Source organism: Zootermopsis nevadensis, unplaced genomic scaffold (genome assembly GCF_977971745.1).
Source record: "Zootermopsis nevadensis isolate Lab colony 2312 unplaced genomic scaffold, Znev_1.0 Znev_ptg000012l, whole genome shotgun sequence".
NCBI lineage: Eukaryota > Metazoa > Arthropoda > Insecta > Blattodea > Termopsidae > Zootermopsis > Zootermopsis nevadensis.
This window is the reverse complement of record NW_028259144.1, coordinates 14776659-14798509: the sequence shown is the minus strand read 5'-3', so window position 1 is coordinate 14798509 and position 21851 is coordinate 14776659. Positions and strand designations below refer to the sequence as shown.

General features: G+C 38.4%; 1 protein-coding gene across 2 annotated transcripts in view; it reads left to right on the top strand.

The window, feature by feature from the left end:
• The window catches only part of LOC110840928 (uncharacterized), a 235852-nt gene that overhangs the window by 91904 nt on the left and 122097 nt on the right, over window positions 1-21851 (top strand). For both annotated transcript variants that reach the window (XM_087348097.1, XM_087348096.1), the window contains one exon: window positions 6329-6474. In XM_087348097.1, coding sequence (XP_087204223.1) covers window positions 6329-6474 — 146 coding nt within the window. The remainder of the gene's footprint in view (window positions 1-6328; window positions 6475-21851) is intronic.

Genomic DNA, 21851 nt, shown 5'->3' with positions numbered 1-21851 from the left:
TTTACAGTACAAGAGAATAGGCCTATAGGAATTAAGTATTGAGGTTAATAAAGAAGAATGTTGATGAAAATGGGAAGTGCCTATTTTCAAAACGCTTTTAATATTCTTTTATTAAAAATTAACCTACACTTTTACAGGGAGTCCCAAATAAATCTTCGTGTTGCAGAAATTCCCAAATTACATACGTATGATAACAGATCAATGCAGGATTCATATCGAAAGTTTCGTAGAAAAAGAAATTGATTTTAATTTATGTTACATCATGAAAGGAATGGTTTTTGGCTTAAAGCAAAACATCAGACATTCACTGGGATTGCGACTGGTTCTATTCACGAGCAGGGCAGTTATTATCCTTACGAGTTATTCTTGATTTTCTAAGTGCAACTTAGTTTTAAGATGCCTTGGCGGGTGCCGTACTTTGACACTACGTCACCCGTCAGATATAATTTTACGCTACACAGCCTTGGCAGTTAAAACAGCGTTATCAAATAAACGAATAACAAATAACTGATTGAAAATCATATTCCTGTTTGAGGGCACAACGCCCGGTGTGATAATGTGCAAACACGCAGGAAATAGCGTGTTTTGTTTCGTAGTACTGTAAATGGTCGCTAGATGAAGCTGGTCCGATATGTATGAATGGTTTTATAAGGGCCAGTTTGCATGTGGGATGGATAATTTTATTATCCACTGTTATTACCACGACAATTTCAACCACTTTTATTCACTGAAACAACGGGCTAAGAGGCTTATTTAGTGACTGTGATAATGTAATAAACTATGACTGGGTAACTAGGGTTTTGTCAGTTGAAATATGGTATATTTGGAGGTTAAAAAGGTAGCGGTTTGTTAACTCAAACACTGATTTCATTTTGGAATAAAATGAAATATGTGTGGTATTACAGGTTCACAATATTATTGATTTTGATGGTATCGCACCGAACCAGTGAGTGGAACAAGAGCCACGTAACTGACGTGTTTATTTTGTGTCTCACCGACGCTTTCGCCGCGTGACAAACTCACGAATCGAACTTCTGTTATTTTAGTGAGTGCGGCGGATTCCGTCGCGTGGTTATTTATGTAGGAAAAACTGTCACCAGTTCTACGCTGCCGTGTATCCGTTAGTGTAATCACACAACTAAGTCCGTGGATCAGGATTCTAATAGGCATGATCGTATCTGCTCACCTGCTCTATAAATTCCCTCCCCCACCTTTTATGGATTGAAAATGTCCGTGTTAATAGACCCCAGGCACAGCTCCTTCTAGGAGCCAGATGAATCCAGTTCATATCCATTTTACTATTGGTCTCCTTTGTAGGAAAAAACACATTGAGTATATTATTCCCAAATTAAGCTCTGCGTGCCTTGCCATGAAAACAGTCATACCACCCAAGTGTTCTCTTTCATTCAAGGCTAACTAACTAACTAGATGGCTTACCGAACCCGAAGGTTCATCACCGAATTAGCCAAAGCCCTCCACCGGACCCTGTCCTGGGCCAACAAAATCCAGTTTCCTTCGACTCCTATCTCCCATAGATCCCGCCTGAGATTACCCTCCCATTTACGTCTAGGTCTCCCCAGCCGTCTCTTTCCCTTCAGGTTTCCCAACCAGTACCCGGTGCACACCTCTTGTCCCATCCATGCGCGCTACATGCCCCGCCCATCTCATTCTTCTCGACTTAACCATTCGACTTCATTCAAGACTTCCAAATAAAATTATGTGACACTTCCTCATCGCTTCCATGCGTGTTACATATCCAGCCAACCCTTCTCATAATCCTCAGGGAACGTCGGAATCGAGTGGTCGGCACTCATGGTTTGTATTCGGGAGGTTCTGGGTTAAAATGTTGGTTCAGAGACGAGATACCTTGATTTAAGTTTTTCGTGGTTTATTCACCCCTCCCCCCCAAGTTGACTTAAATTAGGCCACTGTGTTACAATTGGACGCTGTACCTATAATTCTGAGAAACTGGAAAGGTCTTTAAGAAAACCTTAAAGAAATTCACAATCAGCTGTTTGATAGCAGCACCTCATTAATGTTGATTTTTTCAGCTTTCTGTTTCTCCTGTCACTTAGGTCCAGATAAACGTATTCCCCTCAGGATCCAGGTCTCTAACACACTCAGTCTCTGTTCTTCTTAATAACGCGATGATGAAATACAGAGGCAAAATTACATTTTGATTCCACAGGTAATTTAGTCACAGAAATATCATGTTGCAAGTTTAACATTCTATTGACTTTCTCTTAAAAATTATTAATTTATTTACGACATTTATTATGTTTATGATACAAATTAATATGCATAAGCAAAGTGTAATCGATTATTCTGATCATTTAGGATAAAAATCGACGATTTAAGGAATCTATTTATAGACTAAAAATAATGGTATACGAATAAAAATAACTTAAAGCCTTGTGCGGAACAAGGTGATAATATGGCAAAGTTTATTTCTAAACGGATTTCATGCAATTATGAATTGTGGCAGAATGTAAAATCTAGTTTTATTATTAAATAATTTATCGTCTTCATCATAATCAGCTCTTCAGTGTTAGGAGCAGCAGAGCCTATGACACCTAGAAAGTTCCACCAGCGCGTCCTATTCACTGTCGGCCATTGTTTGAAATTCTTTCCACATTCGTCTAATTTGAGAGGTTTCTTCTCATTTGTTCTCGTCAAGGTTCTTCTTGGCGTACCTCTGTTTCTCCCCAACAGAGAATCTCTTCGTGAATAGAGAAAAAATAGTAAATCCTCTTATTCGTCAGAGCGTCTGCCATGCAAATATCGGTATGGTGTCTTGGTATGGACAAGCCATTACCTCTCTCAGCCCTTCCATCAACAACACAGACGTCCGATCACTTGTCCACACTCTAATATGCGAAAGTTCACCAGTGTTTTGTTCAAGATACTTACCGGTGACGACCCTTCAGCCGGGAAACTACAAATGAACCCAGTTCACATATGCCTTAGTAATTTACTCTGGAACAATATGGGGTCAGAAAACTAATAACATACGAGGTGCGATCGGAAGGTTTCCAGACTGCGCGTATAAAAACCCGTACACTTATCTCAGGTATTAAATTCATCCAGGGATGCTTCCAGGCTTGGCAGCGGCGCTGGGATCGTTGTGTTCACTCCCAGGGGAACTACTTCGAGGGTGATGGATGAATTTAATACCTGAGATAAGTGTACGGGTTTTTATAGACGCAGTCTTGAAACTTTCCGATCGCACCTCGTATGTTATCAGTCGTAGTTTGTTTGTTTTGCCGTCATGGTGGTAATGGCGTTTAAGTCTGATTAGTGGCGACCAGAACATCGTAATTCCGCTGCAACAGCGACTCACTGTGACCTAAGCTTTCCACTTGTCGTTGTTCTCGCCTTGTGCGCTCCACTGTGAACTTTGTAGCATCGCTGCTAGAAGCAAAGGTCGATACGAATGTAGCTGTATAGGCAAATGGATTCAGTCAAAATGGCTGACTTGGATAATGTGTGTACAGTGCGTGTTGGCTTGAGCCGCGTTCTGCGTTCCGACTGGAAACACTCGTGGAAAGAGGCCGCCTAGTAAGCAGATTAATATCGACTAAATGTATTGACAATTAGAAGCTGATGTTGTTCGCTGAGCTGGTCAAGAATTTACATATTTTATGGAAATCGAAAGTTCATGACTGTCTTCATAAGGGCCTCCACTGATAAGTTCTCTGACTCGAATCGAGTTCACATTCTTACAGTTTCTTTAAAAAATATAGTACGGAACAAGAGGTAGGCTTATATTTTATGTTTCTAAATATAGCATCTTCATTTGGCACTGATTTTTGAAAGAAGTCATGTTATTTTCGTATCCTTAATTTCCGAGAACACGTGTGTGAATGCCTGTGTGTGTGATGTATACAAGCCGATGTATGTATGAGATTTGAGCAATTTCTGTATGCACTTACATTAATCGCTGATTATATGAAATTACTTTTCCATGTAATCTGTGTGGTATGAATAACAGAATACGATGGAAGTGTACTTTCGTCTGTCTGTTCATTAATATTTTTAAAAATATTTTATGGTACTGTATAATATTTAGTAAAGTCCTTCTTAAAATAAAAAAATTGTCAAATTTTTGTTTTTACAACTATCACTGAGCCCCTTCGACGTTGTCAAATTTAACATGGGCCTACGCGTGCTCTTGAGTAGCAATTTAAACAAATTGTGTGACCTGGAGGACACGAATTCAGCTCATCCTTGTTCATCGTGACCTCAACAACAAGGAGAGCAACAGCGAGCCGGTATAGAGCACTCCAGCTTGGAGTACAAGGTTTTGAAACACTTTCTTCTATGAAGATGGCTTCTGGGTTGTAGCGGCGTGTAGTCTGGTAGAAGTTTACCAGCGTTTTAAAGGCCCTTGCTGCAATGATCGACCTGATGATGGCGGCAGCAAGGACCTCTGAATCGTTGGTAAGTTTCTACCCGGATGCATGCCATTTTCGTAGTCACCTCCGTGAGAACCTGAACCTACCCGTTTATTAAACGTTTACAAAGAAGCCACATACAAGACCTAGGCATAGATGTGAGTAAAGAATTATATTGGATCTTGAAGAAATAGGACATCAGGCAGTAGACTGTATTATAATGCCTGACACTTCTAAATACGTTAAACAACGTTGGTGTCCGAAACCCGCTGAGCGACTATTAGCTTCCGAAAGGAGAGACTCCGCCATACAGTAGGCCTAGACCAACGTGTCAGGCTGTGTCCTTTGCGTGTAATTTGTGAAAAAACACAGGATATCAATTGTACCTTCGCCTGTGATCGAAGTGACTTTCAAGTCTGAATAAAGAGCAAATGTTTAACTTTTGAAACTTTCAAACGCTCTTCGTCGCGCAGTAATTGTGTTCCCAAACAAAACTTTTTTTCCGTGATGGCGTTCTGAGAATTCGGCAATGTCGTCAAACTATCGCCAGTAACGTCTAGGTCTCTTTTTACAGTAAAAATGTCCTTATTCCTTATTGAGACACCTTTTCCTGCATACAGTTATCATCTAAATACCTTTGTCACCCACTAAAAACCCAAAGAAACTCATGCCAACATCCATATTTCGAGAAAGATTCGAACCCATCATCCCAGATTTTAAGACGCCTATGTTCCTATTATTCCTAGATCTACACCATGTATAGCCTTTCTTTCAGGTTCTGCAGATGTAACACGTATCTAGTGAGTAATGAAACAGCAGTTATTATTACTGCTTTTTCATCATTGCATGGCCTTATTTCTGTACATTTGCCATAGTTTCAGTAGACATTGTACAGTGTAGGTTTCTCTCTGTGAGATGTTTGTTGTTATTGTTGCATGTGGTGGGGATATTGTCTCCCGTTGGGGTGGTATGCCTGTCTGCCAGCATGCCAGACATGATTAATGAGTGTAGGCTTTGAAACATTGAAAAGGCTGGTCTGATCATGTGACATGTAGATATTTGCTTGTGTGTCCAGTATTTTATTAGACTTATTATGTATGTATGTATATTTGTAGTTGAACAATCAGTGGTACAGGAGAAGGGTAAATTAACTTCCGTCATATTCTGTTCTAACCCGAAATGTTGACAGTTTGTGCATGAATTATTATTTTTATTTTTGACAGGATTTGTGTGTAATTGTTACGAGTTACTTAGACTGACAGCATTAATTGATCCGTTGTGCTGTGCTTTAAATTTATTAAGTCGAGATTTTGATATGTCTTCTCTTATACGAAACCCGAAATGGTGTGCCGTGTTGATTACAGCCCGCCATAATTTCACTCTCAGTACAGATGAATCTAGCCCAAAATCAGATACCCCATTTCTTTAAAATCAATTTTAATATTATTCTCACATATTTACTCTTCTCCCAAATGCTGTATTTGTGCCCCTTAGATTATCTGACCAATATATTGTTGCATTTGATTTATTTTATTTTTTGCACAGAAAATAGCCTAATAATGACAAATTTAATTTTTATTTATTCCGTTGCATGTGTCTGAATTGCAATCTCCTGTAACGACGTTTATGATGACTAGCGTAAGATATCCCTTACCCACAAAAAGATTCTCTATCGATTTTGTATGTGGGGCATCGACCAGAAGATCAATATCGGTTTATATCCTTACCGCTAATTAGATATTTATTGACGTTTCCCCTCTGTTTATCCAATTAAGCATTTTGGGCCTTACTTTCAAATACACAGCTCCACTCCCTTTCACACAGCGCATGTGCGGTAGTTAGAGAAGTACAGTTGTAGAGGCTCTTTTGAGAGCTTACTTCCCAAATCGGACAACCGAAGGTCACCATGGCGTTTGTGTGACCTCTTGTTGCAGAGGGAAGAGAGTGCGTCAACTGCGGGGCGACATCGACGCCATTATGGCGCCGTGACGGAACGGGACACTACCTGTGCAACGCGTGTGGCCTATACTACAAGATGAACGGACAGAACAGGCCTCTCATCAAGCCAAAGCGACGGCTGGTGAGTGTCATACTACATGATTATCTCCCTGAATATTTGCTTCCCTAAACTCTCAACTGCCCATCAAATTGTCCAGACGTGAGAAATTTTATGAGGTTTTCACGGCGGTGAGTATGAAGATTTCTGTCTTCTGGGTTGTTGCGCCGTGTAGTCTGGTAATTTACCGACGTTTTAGAGGTCTCTGCTGCCTCCACCACTAGGGCTCCCTGTTGATGGAGGCAGCAGAGACATCTGAAACGTCGGTAAATTACCAGACTACACGGCGCAACAACCCAGAAGACAGCCATCTTCATGTTCAATTAGCAAGTCTCCGGACATCCAGGCGTGCTTGATATTTTGTAGATGAAGGCTAAGCCAAATCTAGTTATTATTTAATCCAGTTCCATCTTAACTTGAATTGTATGGACACAGAGTGGTTGTTTGCCGCTAAGTTGGGAACACATCGATTTTGAAAGTAGTTGGATAGAGGAGGCGTGGTCGGAGGGGTGAATTTAGTATTGGAGAAGGGAAAAGCGCCCTTGTGCAGTTTGTTACGTGGTACAGAAAAACACTCATTTTAAACAGATAAATAATGAAAACATGTGGACACGTGTTCGTCAAATTGTAGTCCGCAAGTCTCAGATGGGTGCCAAGCAGTCAGCAGTGCAGAAGGTACGGGGCCATTTCACAAAGTAACGCAGCCTCTAGAAAATGCATGTTGAGACCCCCCCCACCCCGCCCCATCGCCACATTACCCTAACTAACTTGAGTAGGACAGTAACAACGTCATAGAGACTCGATTAAAATTATCCCACTCCTGTTGTCAGACATTACGTCTATGGATGTTTCGTCCGCTTTTTCTATTCAGTCAGGGGCTCGTTTAATATGTTTTAGGTCCTATTTATTTTACGCTCATAATAATTTGGCTTGTAGCTCTTTTGTCCGATAATATTTCTGTTCAGTTTGTGGTGTGTTCTGTTTTTATTCTCTCTTGATGCAACTAACACTGTGTCCCTCTCACCACAGCAAGTATGCATCACTCTGACCATCGAATTTCAATGCGATTGTAAGAAAAAACTAAGAAAAAGAATGAAGAATTATGTTTAATATTCTGAACACGACAATAAATCCAAAAAGGGATATTGGACAATAAGTTAATATAGTAGCACATTTTCACGGAAAAGTAATTCAGCTCTATTTCTCCTTTTTACTCAAGACGCCTGAGAAACAAGCACGAAGCGTGTCTTTCTCAAACGTAATTTTGTCTGTGTGCAGGTATGTCAATGTTGGTCTGGTCTGTAACGCCGTTTGAATTTATTTTTTGTTACAAACAGCTTCGTGGAACCTACTTCTTTTATCTTCAGTGCTGAAGAAACCGATTTCTTAATTAGCATAGCTGCTATTAATTTCTTAAGAATAATTCTGCCCCGTATAATTAGTTAAATACACATACTTGGTGAACTAGTATTTTAAGACTTGTGGATTTGTATGAACTTTTACTGGAGGTGTGGAACCTAAGGACAGACCCCTGGAAGTGTTTATTCAATCAAAATGCATTAATTTTCTGCACAGGAATATCTTAATTTGAACTTTCAATCAAATTTAACCATCATGGTAACTACATGGTAATTACATGCGGGTAGTAAGCTGTTAACTGGATATTTTTACATATAATACGGTAAACGTGCTGCTAAAAAATAATAATCAATCATTAAATTATTCATTGTTGGAAATAAATGATAATCACGCAAATTACACATTGTCTCATATCGTATTAGTGTTTGTTAAAATATCATAAACGTGTCGTGAGTTTTATTTTGTAGTCTGCAAAGAAACATTTCCAAGTCTGTACCCGTAGTGTTTTGTTTTCACAGTGACACACTCGTTACGTGTGTGACAAAGCAGCAAAATGATGTATCGAGTCCCGTCGCCTTTTCATGTGAAGTAAGTGGTATTAGCCATTATACTGACGGAACACTAGCGAGGCTATTAGTTGGTCCATTCTTTCGTTAAAAGGCTTGTCATTGTGGACTCGAAGGCTGCCAGCTCGATGAGATGAGATGGGTCCACTGCTCCTTTATGTTGTATAAAGGATTACCACGTCGGTCGGCTTATGGGCGTGTCTGCATGCATATTGTATTTGAAATTCATTTAGTATAATTTATTTAATACGAAAATAGTGGCATTTTAATGTACTAGCTTAAAGATTGATGTCTGATAAAAGTGATCCGAAATGGTAAAATACTTGTTCGTGTATTTCAAGTTGTTGTTTTATTTAAGAGCTAATGTCGTTAGTGCTTATAGAATTACAGCATATTTTGTTTTGTCAGGGTTAAACTGCAGTATTTTTCATTTATTAGTAGAGCGACTAGTGAAAATTACGTAGATGCTTAATTGTTAATTCTAAGTCCTCGTTGTGACGTACAAATTGGTATATTTCAGTAAATCCCGATCAGTGTCCACGCGATCTAAGACTTCGGTCTTGACCACAAAACACCAAGATTACGGGTTTTATCCGACTCGAAGCAGCATGGATATGTGTATGCGTCCTTATGTGTTGTTTTATGTTGATAGATGCCTCGTGACTGGCTGATCTCCCACCCAAAGAGTCCTTCCAAACGTGTAACATTAGGTTTTAAATTTAAAGTTTCAAAATGTTTTATTAGGCTAAGGAATTTTAAGCGCGCTGCAGAAGAATGATTTCGTAGTATGGATGACGACGAATTTGATTCGGCCTGGCTTAGATTGTGACTTTTTACCGAATGTACACGAGTAAAGTGAAGTATTATTTGCAAAAGGATCTATGTAACTACCGAATTAATGGCTTTCTTAATTCATTAACTACTGTGTTAATTATTAGGTTAGTAAGAGGGGCAGGTTTCAATATAGCCCACTTTCCAGCTTAAACATTTTCTGACATAGGCGTTCTACGTGGCCCCTACTTTTGAACAATTATAAGTTCCATAGACTCTATATACACGAAATGCGTAAAATTGACTAATGATGCTGATGAATATTTACATATGTATGATTTGAGGTTTTCGCAGGGGTGAGTATGAAGATTTCTGTCTTCTGGGTTGTTGCGCTGTGTAGTCTGGTTGATGTTAACCAACGTTTCAGAGGTCATACTGCCTCCATCATCAGGGCAATGAGTATGAAGATTTCTGTCTTCTGGGTTGTTGCGCTGTGTAGTCTGGTCGATGTTTACCAACGTTTCAGAGGTCATACTGCCTCCATCATCAGGGCGATGAGTATGAAGATTTCTGTCTTCTGGGTTGTTACGCTGTGTAGTCTGGTAGATTTTTACCAACGTTTCAGAGGTCCTACTGCCGTCATCATCAGGGCGATGAATTCGGATTCAGTATAGCCTCTGAAACGTTGGTAAACATCTACCAGACTACACAGCGCAACAACCCAGAAGACAGAAATCTTCAATGTTTACATATATTGAATCGAGAGTACTTAAAGTAATATGGTAAAATATTCTATCGGTTATAGAGTCTACCGTGAAGGATGTCGAGTACAGTTCAACTTACTTCTTGGTCCAGAAGAAACATGCAACTCATAGGTCTTGTTTACAATATTTTGAAACAAAACTTGTGAGATGTGTGTGTGAACGTTTTTATCTTGGAGTACTGCAATTTCCCGTGCGATGTGTTCAAGTGGTTGTGACCAGAGCTTCTGTGTTACGCAGGTCCGATGTAGTATTGTCGTTCCTGAAACCGACTGTCCTCATGTTTGTCATTGTTAGTTCCAGTCTCTGTGAAAAATGTTGGAGTTTTACACGACTGCTTCCTTTCATGTTTATCTAAAATGCTTTATTTAATGTAATTTTTAAATGCCAAGCTATATAATGTGATGCATGAAGTTAGAAACGCTTCGTTGGGTAAGGGGAAAATATCAACATGTCATGTAAGAACCGTTACTCGACGTAAAGTATCAGTCTTATTAAGTTCCTTAAATGTTATTTGGTAATATTTTATATGAATAACAGCGTTTGTAGTGAAGTACAAGGAGACATATTTACAACCCCTCTAGAGATGTCTGCTTGATTAAATTGATAAAATATAGTTTATCTTATCTAAGCTGAATCGTTTTACATTTGTCGCTGTTTCCGTTATAGACACTACTGAAAATTAAATTTCTCGATCGAAATTCTCTGTGTAGTCAATCTCAAAAGGTTTGTGACTATTTGATTCAGTAAGTGAATATTATATTTGTCATTATTAACTGTGTAAGACATAGCTTAATATGTACAATCTGTCAAAACTCCCCCATTAATATAGAATAAAACTGAGCAAAACGTCTATCAGTAAGCTTACCTACAATGATAGAGAATCTCCTGAAGATGGGAGTAAAGACAACTCCCGAAACGCTGAGTAAACGAATGTATCTCAGATAATGGGCGATGTACGACATAATATTGGAACTGTTTTGTCACCATTTACAGTTCACAGTTTTTTTTTGAAGCCATAGGTCAGATTTATTAAAATGGCTCTACATCAAATCTCATTGTTATTCTGCAGCAAATAGAAAACCTATTTGCTTTATTTTGGAAATTGCTTGGACAATCTTTTTAAAATCCTTGTCCTTTGTGTCGAATCCTGTGTTAAGTTTAGTTTATCACACAAATTGTGTTGGCGAAATCCTAATGCACGTAATAAAGTCGTCAGTGGGACACGTCCATAGAGACAGAATACATATGGAACATTATTCACTCATCTTATGTATTATGAAAATCATTGGTGGAAAAAAAAATCTTACTGTCCTACCTTCTCATTTTTTCAATTCCTGTGATTGTTATCAGCGACTCCACCTCGTGGCAGTAACAATAATAACAGAAGCGCAGCGCGGTAGCTGCTGGCAGTAGTCCGCGCTCTGTGATGCTATCTTGTTCTCGCATCTCGAAATGGAACGTTTTAAAAAAATTCAACCCAGGAGCAGATGTGGAAGTGAAGGTGGAAGGAGGAGGGAATGAAGGGGAAGTACCACTATTGTTAGGGCTATAGGGCACCACCCTTTTCTGAAGAGAGATTTTTTTATAAAAATGCCCTTTGGTATCTTTCAGAGTGGTCATTGTACCTCAGCTCTCCCATGTTCTTTTAAACCCCATGGTGTTTTGAGAAATAGTAACTGTAGCTGAAGCTAAGGTATTATAGAAATGAGGTCTTGTAAGAGGAATGGATTGTCTAAAAGAAGGGGAGATCTTTGACAATGACATAATAAATAATGGGTCCAAAGAATATGTTATGACATGGTTAGTTTTTTTATTCGGGCATAAGGTATGGGTAAAAGGAGAGACCATTTTTTATTGCTTTCCTTTCAACGTTAACGCCCATTAATGCACTAAATCTACCAATCATAAGTGAAGCTTCTGTCAGATAATACATTTCCAGAAGCTTGAAAGGTCCATGATTTTACTTCGGAGGGGATAAATCTTAAACTGCGGATGTGCATACGCCATCTTGTTCTCATCCTCTCAGTCAGTACTTTGTTGTTTTATGAAGGCTACACTAGTACGTGCTCCAATGTCCTCTCGGAAAGATGTTCGCGTCACGGCTACGGTATATGGAAAATTCGTTGTGTTAATGAACAAACCAGTACTCGGAGAAAATATTATTGCATTCGAAGAGCGATAAACGTGTTACATTTTATTCTATGGCCCACAATTCAGGTTTAAGTTATTATCAAATAATTATGATTATGTGTTCAACCCCGTAGTTGGGCTACGCATGGCTGGAGACATGCCTAGGCTACATGAGTGACTGAATTGTAAAGCCCCAAGTGAAGAACTGCCAATGACTCAAACCGCATTATCTCGTTATAAACACCAGCATCGCCATTAATCCAGATATGTTCTCAAGAACTACCTTGGATGTCAGTACACTTTCAGCAACTGGCGAAACTCGTTTACTCTGGCTAATTCTTTTATTATTTAACATGTTTTTTAGTTATAAATAGTAGATTTACCATCAATCAACATTCATGTTTCATTAATTAATTTTCGTTGCTGTATCCCTACCATCGACACTGTCTATTTTTCATCTTCGGAAGCATGAATGAAAGAGTGAAATAAGTATTTGTATATGTTGCTTATTCTAGTCTCGGTTTCGCTGCTATTAAAAGGGCGCCCGTCAAAATTTGTCATCCGTGACGCTTGATAAGCATGGTGGTTGCACTGGTGCAAGACCCCGATTCTATGAATTAGTATCGATCCAAGGAAATTTGTAGCAATTGCAAGTTTGACATACGCCGCTTATCCTCTATTGTGTTTTATCTCATAGCACACGTAGTATCATTTTTTATTATTCTTTTTATTACGGACCCATGCTGCACGCTTTTCAGCGTTCAATTGTTTGCGTTTGTTAGTACCACCGCTCTACGCTGTGTGGAGTGACGCTCGCGATAATGGCGTCGTTTTGTGGGAACAGCTGATAAGAATCTGCATAGAATTTTCGTTGTATGTAGTGTATGCTGAGAGATTATGAATCGTTTTTCAAGCATGTTTTGGTGGATATGGATTCAGGATTAATGGAATAAAGTAGTATATAGGTCTAGTAGGGGAATGATGGGGGTATACTCCGATTTTAATACTACTGATAGAAACCTGAGCCCGAAAATATTTTAAAGGTTGTTTATGATTACTAGGAACTAAAATGTACACTTAAATGTGAATTATATTAACTTGTGTATTTCCACACAAAGCAGTGTAAGGAATGAGCGAGGTTTCAAGTGTGCCTTGTCAGTTTTTTAAACTATAACGTTGAAACAATGAAATTTTGAAATTATCTGTTATGGATGAAAGTGAGAAATAATTAGATGAAAATTATATTTTGTAGCGAAACACGTGTAAACTATAGTAATTTCATTTTCTTAAATGGAATATTTTACTTTTAAGGAAAATTATGGTCTTAAATTCAACGTTAGGTCATAGAACAGGAAGTTTTTGTTGTCACTGTGAAAACACAATGCAACTGCAGCTTTCACACGTATATTATTCAAGTTTTGGTATTGGATTGAACGTCAATAAAATAATTTTAAAAAACTGAAAAATTGCAATATTTGTACCCAGTTATTGATTTTATGAGTTACCGTATTTTGTGAAATGCTTATAAAATTGTTACTGCCCCAATCGCAGTTAGAACTCGAACACTTGGCACAAATAAATATTCTTCATATGTTATTGTATATAGTGCTTTAAGAGTTATGTAGGTACCTCCACATAATATGTCCTTATAAGTTATGACAAGTATCAATACGAATCTGATTTAGTGTTTATTCGGAAATTTGTAGTTTTGAATTAACCAGTACAGGTTTCAAAGGCCAAGATCGGTCCAAACAGCAGATTAACTATTCCTGGTTCCAAGATTTCTTCTAGGTTCACTGAGTCCCTCTACAAAATTGCGAGTGTCTCGTCACTACCTTCCATCTACATCTTTTCCATGTTGGTCTAATCACCTTAATCTAAAATAAAAATAACAAAGAGTCACGCAATATAAACTTCAGAGCCTTAAATATAAACATTTTTAGCAATTTGTCCGAATACCTTGACTTTAACTAGCCGCTGCTCGTTTAGGTATCTGTATGTCGGTTATTTATTTATTTTATGATGTATCGTTTTTATGTATTGCAGGATGTATTTAGGTATTATAGGAAAATAACGAAACGAGAAGGGTGTTTGCAAAATCAATAGTCACACATCTCAAAGTACTGTCCTATAATTTTCCTGGAGGAATTGAGGATGATCGCAAATAGCTTCAAGTCGGAAGGAATTACGGACCCCCAGAACGTAACAGTGTCGCGATATTATGTACCTAGATCTATCAGTATAACTTGCAGCAAAGTCTTTCGATAGATGCCACAATTTTATTTAGCCCTGAGTCTGATTTGTACCATAGCCGTTCAATAAGCCCGTAATGAGAGGTGTAATGTATGGTTTCTTGGGAGAAGGATCAGATCATCTTAGGTAATCTGCCGTCACAGGACAACACAGAAACATCCATGTTCTGAGCTACTTTCAAACCTGAGACGGCAGTGTGAGATACCTAGACCGCGCGAGCACCAGGTTATTTAAAGGTTCTCTGAAACCTAGGCGGTTAGCAGGAATGGTGGCGGTACGATCAGCGGTATAAGGTTACACTACGTTAAATACAGGCATATCCCACATTCAATGTGCACGCCTATTTTTAACGCAGTGTAACCTTATACCGCTGTATCGTACCGCCATCATTCCTGCTAACCGCCTAGGTTTCAGAGCTCCTTAATGCTAGATACAGTAGTTATAACGGCGTGCTCCTGAAGAGATGCAATGCCCTGTCATATCTTAAGACACTGAACGTGTTGGTGCAACTCTTTGTGGCGAAACGGAAATGCATGTCACATGGTCAGTTGATATCCGAACATTTATTTGACTCCAAAATACTGTTTGACAGACTAACGTCATTCTAATTGAATATACAGCAGTCGCTTAAAAGAATGCGAAGTTTGGAAAACAGCAGTGGATGGATGGATGGATAGATGGATGTGCATTGTGACATAAACAAAACCTGTTTTTACTTGGTATTCAACATTGTTTTTAGATTCAACGATACCTGTGACTTAGGGAAACAGTTGAAAGTACCAGTTCGTGCATCTGTTGGCACTGTACATAGGGAATAATAGAGAGCTTGTGTCGCTAATGGTTTAACCTTGAAATTCTAAGTTACGATAGGAAGAACATTTTTACGGTTCCGAAGGAAGAGAGGCCTTTCTTCGGGCAATTTTTAACGAGATGGTTGCGTATGTTTGTCCCCCACTTGTTTCAATTATGTAAGAACAGCAGTACCTTGAGAACTATAGGCTGGATAAGATTTAATTGGTGCATCCTGTTGTGTCACTCTGACGAAACAAGAAAGAAAGTGAAACAATGCAGCCGTCAACACATCAATTGTTAAATGTGTTATTCTAATCTTTCGCATGTTTCGACCTCTTTCGTGTGGATTATACACACATATATGAGAATTTCTGATGGATTGGTATATAGATGCTTATTTGACCTTATTGGTACAGAATCTTATACAGTGAAGTACAACGATTTCATTTACATTATTGCAGTGTTATAAAGACATGGGATTTTTTAATTATTATTTGTATATTAGTACGCAGGTTTCTCTTCTAAAATATATGCCAGATCTGTACTCTTCAATTTATATTTCTCCTCGCAAGCCCAATTACCAGGATTACCTGTGTTAATCTGGAACTGAAAACATTTATTTACTACATCTTCCTTGGCTGAGAGTGACAGTACTTAATAATTCTTACCACTTTAGCTAACTAACTAAACTGCTGCCCGTGCCTAGTTGTATATCTACAGAACTATTCCCAGTGCAGGGCAATGATGGAGGCAGCAAGGTCCTCTAAAACGTCGGTAAACTTCTACCAGATTACACGGCGCAACAACCCAGAAAATACCCATCTTCTGACTCAAATCCTATATTCAACTTTTTCTTACACTTTTTGTAGTCTATTTGTTATAAATGCTGACCGCAAGGTCATCTGCGTAAAGCAACCCTGTTATCGATGTCCGTCCGATTATCGAGGCATGCGGACACTCACTAATCTCATCTTCGATTACATCTTCGTTAAATATAGTAAATAGAAAATGGCTTGGGCCACATTCCTGTCTCCCCCTGATTGGTTCATTGAATCGGTGACTTTATTCTTACCACACGTAACGCAGAATTTGGACATTGCCACACACAATTTGAATACAATTAATCGTATTAGAGCTTGTACCTTTCATTCATATTTTGTGCTATAAGGCCTCTCTGTTAATCGTGTCAAAAGCTTTCTCCAAGTCTATTGAAGACCAGTAAACCCAACCCTTCTTTAAACTTAAATATTTATTTACTATGGTCTGGATTACAAAACATTATCGATAGTCCTTTTGCCCCTTACAAAGCCCATTTCTTTAACAGCAACACCAGACCCCCAGAAAACACTTGATCAGGACAGGTAGTAACGAAATACCCCCTATAATTTAAAGTATTATAATTAAGTACTTGAAATATTTCAAAACGGGATAATATATTAATGTCATCATGATTATAACTTTGTGTGTTAGGTATTATAACTATAGAATAAAATTTTTCTTGGATATTATCCATCGTCTAGTAAATATAAAACGTAAAACGATGTTTCGGAGATGGGACTAAGGAGATAGAGTCCCATCTCCGAAACGTCGTTTTACGTTTTATATTTACTAGACGATGGATAATATCCAAGAAAATTTTTATTCAATTGACTCTTCACCATCGTCAAGAAGTTTTAGATTTGATATTATAACTATAGTTCACTTATTTATAATTGTTACATAAAAACTATTGACGGGATTGTTGGAAATACTGGGCTATTTTTGTTGATGTATTGTCGATCCTGTAGCTACAGGAAAATTTGTGTTTTTACTGGATATGGTCCTTTATATACATGTTGCCGAGTTATAATGATGATGATCTGTAGTTGCTAATGCTTTGCATGTTTCAACCTACCGTGTGGATGGATGTGATGAAAATTTTCTGACGCCTAGTAGACAGAAATGTTAACATGCCAGCATGGATGTGAACCAGTAAGCGTGAGTCATTTTGAAAGATTTTCCTTAGTCCTTCCGCAATGTATTAATATTACCGAGTTCAAGAAGGCATGGAACTACATCCCTCTCCCGCCACATATCTTCACGGTTCGCTGTTAAAACACGAGAATGACGTCACTTTTTACAGTTACCTTCAAGAGAAACATGCGTTAGTGACATTTGTCATCATGTTCTTCTAATTTTCTTCTGTTTTCCGTTGGTTCCGTTCCAAAAACCAACAGCGACACTTTTCCAAACATAATTAACTGGATGAATTCTTCAGAGCGATGCTTAATGCATTCAGCTCTCTTCTCGTGAAAGTAACTTGCTAACCACGTCCATCGTGGGATTTCTTTGGAGGGGGGTTGTGAGCCCCTGTGGTCTCGTGGCTGGTTACCAGCGTTTCAGAGAGGCTTATCATCTGCATTGCCTTTACAAACGCGAGTATCAAATAGAACAACAACGTTTTTAAAAGTAATAAGATAATGTTTTGGTAGTCTCCACGTTTTATACTGTTGTTTCATTTGAAAATGGTAGAGCCCTTACATGTAGACTTAGCAATAAATGGTAGTATCTGAGGTTTTCACGACGGTTAGTACGTAGATGGCTGTTTTCTGGGTTGTAGCGCGGTGTAGTCTCGTAAAAGTTGTCCACTCTTTCAGAGGTCCTTGCTGCCTCCGTCGTCAGGGCGATGAGTGAAAGTCACCTCCCTCGTGATGAACGAAGCAGTGGTTATGAGCATCATTCATCTTGGCTTATCTTAACACAGAACTGATCGATGTTTCAGAGTTTCTTGCTGCAACCTTTAGGGAGAAGTGATACTGAAGGATGCACAGGTATTACAGGAAACACGAAGAGAAATGAACGAAGGAATCCGCAGTGACTAGCAAACTGTCATGTCAACGTGGCAACATCGGCAAAGTATTGATGGTTTAAAGATTATACCGCCGCAACGGGTCGTCTTAGGTTAAAAAAAAATTCAGCCTTTGAAATTTATTTGCAAGAATATCTCCCTCTTTGTACTTTTTTCTCTATTTTGTCCTGAAGTTATGATACACACTTTATATAATATCAAGAAATGTAAAAAAAAAATCCCGGTAAGAGGAACACGTATTAGACCTTCCACTAGAGCGGGAAAGATCAGCTTTGAGTTGGGGACACGGTGAGCCCAGAATCTAGGACCTGGAAGTGTAATGCGTTGTCTTGGCATTGATTGTCCAATTCGATTAATAGAAACTGAAAGGCGTTGTAATTTAACTGGTAACATGCAACCATTTCGTGGAGAAGCAACTGTATCAATTTCTATAATGTTCCCTGTTAAACAACGTCAGTCAGATCTACAATTGAATTAAGATATTATATGCTGAGAGGTTTTATTGCGCCGATGTTCGTATAAACTGTTCTGAAGAAATTCTGTCGTGGGTTAGAGTAACAGTGGCATCTGTACATGTTCAGGAAGTGAGGAATACACTTGCCTTGTTTTCGTGGTTGCTTCATTACGAAAGCCTTTCCTGGAAGAACAATAATTAATATTAAACAAGTTATTTAGGTAAGAGAAAGTTGTATAATAAGCAACTTCCTCAGTTGTATTTCTTAGCATAGAATAGGCCTATTATTACTGTAATCAAGTCAAGGACGATGAGATATACGCGACAAGGAGGCATAAAATTTTTGGTCGGAAAATTGCTTTGAAGTATAATTTCTGTTTCCATTGGCAGAGAAGTATATAACGTGAGATAAAACAAATCACGCATCTTATTTTACATGTTCATTTCTCACTTCTGCACAGATTTAAGTGATATTGGCCTACTTTGTGTTGCTTGCACAATGGCCGTGTTACTAGTGAAGTTGTAATGGTGTCTTAGCAACGGAACAAGGCACTCCTCCCAGCACAGTTATGTGGTATAGATTTATTATTGATTGTTCCAGTTGTAGCATAACTCTGCTATGCTCGCACACACACAACTGTTTCTTCACCGTCTTCTGCTCTAAGACAGCTTTTAGGAGAATGTTTCATGCAGAACTGAGAAGTTAGATGTTGTTATTCCAATCTTTGTCCTCCGTGGGCCTAGGGATGAAAATGGATGATGTTAAAGGCAGCTTCACATTACGAATTAACGAAGATTTGGAATATATATAAAACATAAATACACATTTTCTGCCTATTTCTACTCTTACACACAAATTCTGTAGACATGATTACGCGACAGTATAGAACCTTTTCTACATTTTAAATTTCCTCTTTACTTAGTGCATGAAATGGAAAGTCAGAAACAAATATTTTTCATTCGCCGTGTCGCTGTATTTAAATTTTGCGCCAAACCGTGTTTAGAAAAAATGCAGAATTTTTTAAAAAAAATTATAGCCTTTAAAATTCAAAACCTATAATGAAGGTATCATACCCTGTAATACCTTAAACGTTAATATGGCCACCACGTTGTTATTTTATTGTTATATGTAATTTAAATGACGGTGTTGTGTTCAGTTCCTTGTTTGTGACACCTACATTAAGTCCTGTGAAAGTTTGAGAACAGATTCCAAGAGATGGCAGTGATGTGAGAATGTTGCACAGCAGTGACACATCTGGGCCTGCCACACTCTCGGGAGACATTGGTTTGTTCCTCGCCAAGTCTTGTTACTGACGAGACGTCTTAAAATGTGAACTGCATTCGGTTCACATCTGGGTCCAGAATCTTGCTGTCCCTCAGCAGATTTTGTTCTTCTGTCTTTCATGTCTACTAAATGGATTACAGCTTAGAATGGGCTTCGTATCCCGTACTGTTGACACAATATCGCAAAACAAGACTAGAAAAATGTAATCCGTACGAAAACACACATGCGTTCTTTACAAATGCTGGTTTACTAATAATAGATTACGACAGTTATCTTAGACCAATATAGTTTCAAGCAGTACAAATTACTTAGTCTTAAAGTCTTCTTTAATTGGTATAAATCAATAATTACACATCGTAAGGTGCGTTAGCTGTGTTTTAGCATACTCAATAAGTACGCAAACTCTCGTAGGATCAAATCCTTGTCAAATAAAAGATAGTTCTTCTTCATGCAGTCGCCATATTGCTGTTTTACATTACGGAAAGAATTATCTTCATAAGGTTCTGTATTTTCCAAAAATATACCACCATAAATCACTGTATGACCTCATAACTTTATCCGTGCTCTAAGTTGGTATTAATGATTGTAGAAAATGATAAAGTATGGCTTTAGGATAGTTCCTGGTGACACGATGTCCATACCAAATTTTATCTAAATCCGTCTAAACGGTTCTCGAGTTGATTGCAGCGGTTAGACGGATGGACAGACAGACATGACCATTTCATGCACATCGTACAAAGGACACAAAATAATGGAGAAACTCATATGAATAATGAAGTTATGACTTTTAAAGAGCTAACTTAGGGCTGTAGAGAGACATGTTCTGTGAAATGTTTGGAACATCCCTTGAGCTTCGAAATGTTACGTATTGGGTCACAATGTTAGAATAGTGTATAATAGAAAAGTCTAGGAAAAGGTTTCTTAAACATCGATACCCATACTCCTGGGTTATCCACAAGTTAAGCAGATTATGGTCTTTCATGATCTGTATTTTAGTCAGTCTTTACCTTATTTCATCAAAATGTATTAAATAATTTTGAGGAGGGGTTAAGCTGTACCAGAAAGATTGTCGTGCTGTGGTGTAGAAAACTTAGGACCAGATTGGTCTTGCACTTAGCAATTGTAATCCTACAGATACAAAATATATTCGTATTTAGCCGATTTCAGCTGACAATTTGACTGTATTCACAATTATTTTATTTTCTATCTTCACAGATATTGATTGATTATTTAGTTATTTAATGACGCTGTTTAACTACATGTGCTAAATAGGTAGGAAGATAATTATTTGTGAGTCGATAAGTATTTGCAGTGAGGCTAATATAGAACATTTGAAGCTATTGAGGGGCAATTCTTCTTTAGATAATGAGGAAACATACAGGAAATGTCAGACATTTGAAACTAGGAGACCTCAAATAAAAATGCTTGCTTAGACAGTTTTTGATTGTCCCACGTCTGCCCAGAAGTGAAAGGATAACAGGGCGACAAACATATTTCCTGTCCGCACTAAACATTCAAACCCCTAAACATTTCGACAGATTTAAATAAAATCTGGTATGACGGATTTAAGTAAAATAGACAAAATGTTAACTTGTCCCTGGTACTTGTTAGCATCACGCCATGGAGACGTATGGAGTAGTGGAGATATAGGTCCACTCTTTCTCGACCTCTGCACTAGATAAAAGTAAGTGATTAGCTTGACGCTCCTGCCGCATTGCCCCTGGAAAGAGCGTCCTCAGTGCCAATTGTTTGGACCACGGAGCCCGTCCAGACGCAGCGACAAAGAGAAATCTTTTGCTCTTTTCTGGAATCGAACCGCGGTTATCTAGTCCGTAGTCAGTCACTACACCGCCTGAAGTATTTTACTGTTACGTCTAAATCCTGAACGAAGCCAAGGTATCTCCGTTAAGGATTTAGACTTAACAATAAAATGTTTCTGGATAAATATCGTCTTGATCCGTATTCTTTTAACCCATGGACTTGTTTCAGAGGGAGGTCGAATCTAATTGATAAAATTTCTTAAAATATGCTTAATAAATAATATACGGCTACAAGGAGGGTGTAAAAGTTGCGTTTCGCTCCTGTTAATGAAGATTTGATGGATGTCTCTTGTTCTTCACGTCATCTACAACTGTGGTCATCTGAGCAAATATGGCGACGGTCCGTGGTGCAAAGAAAT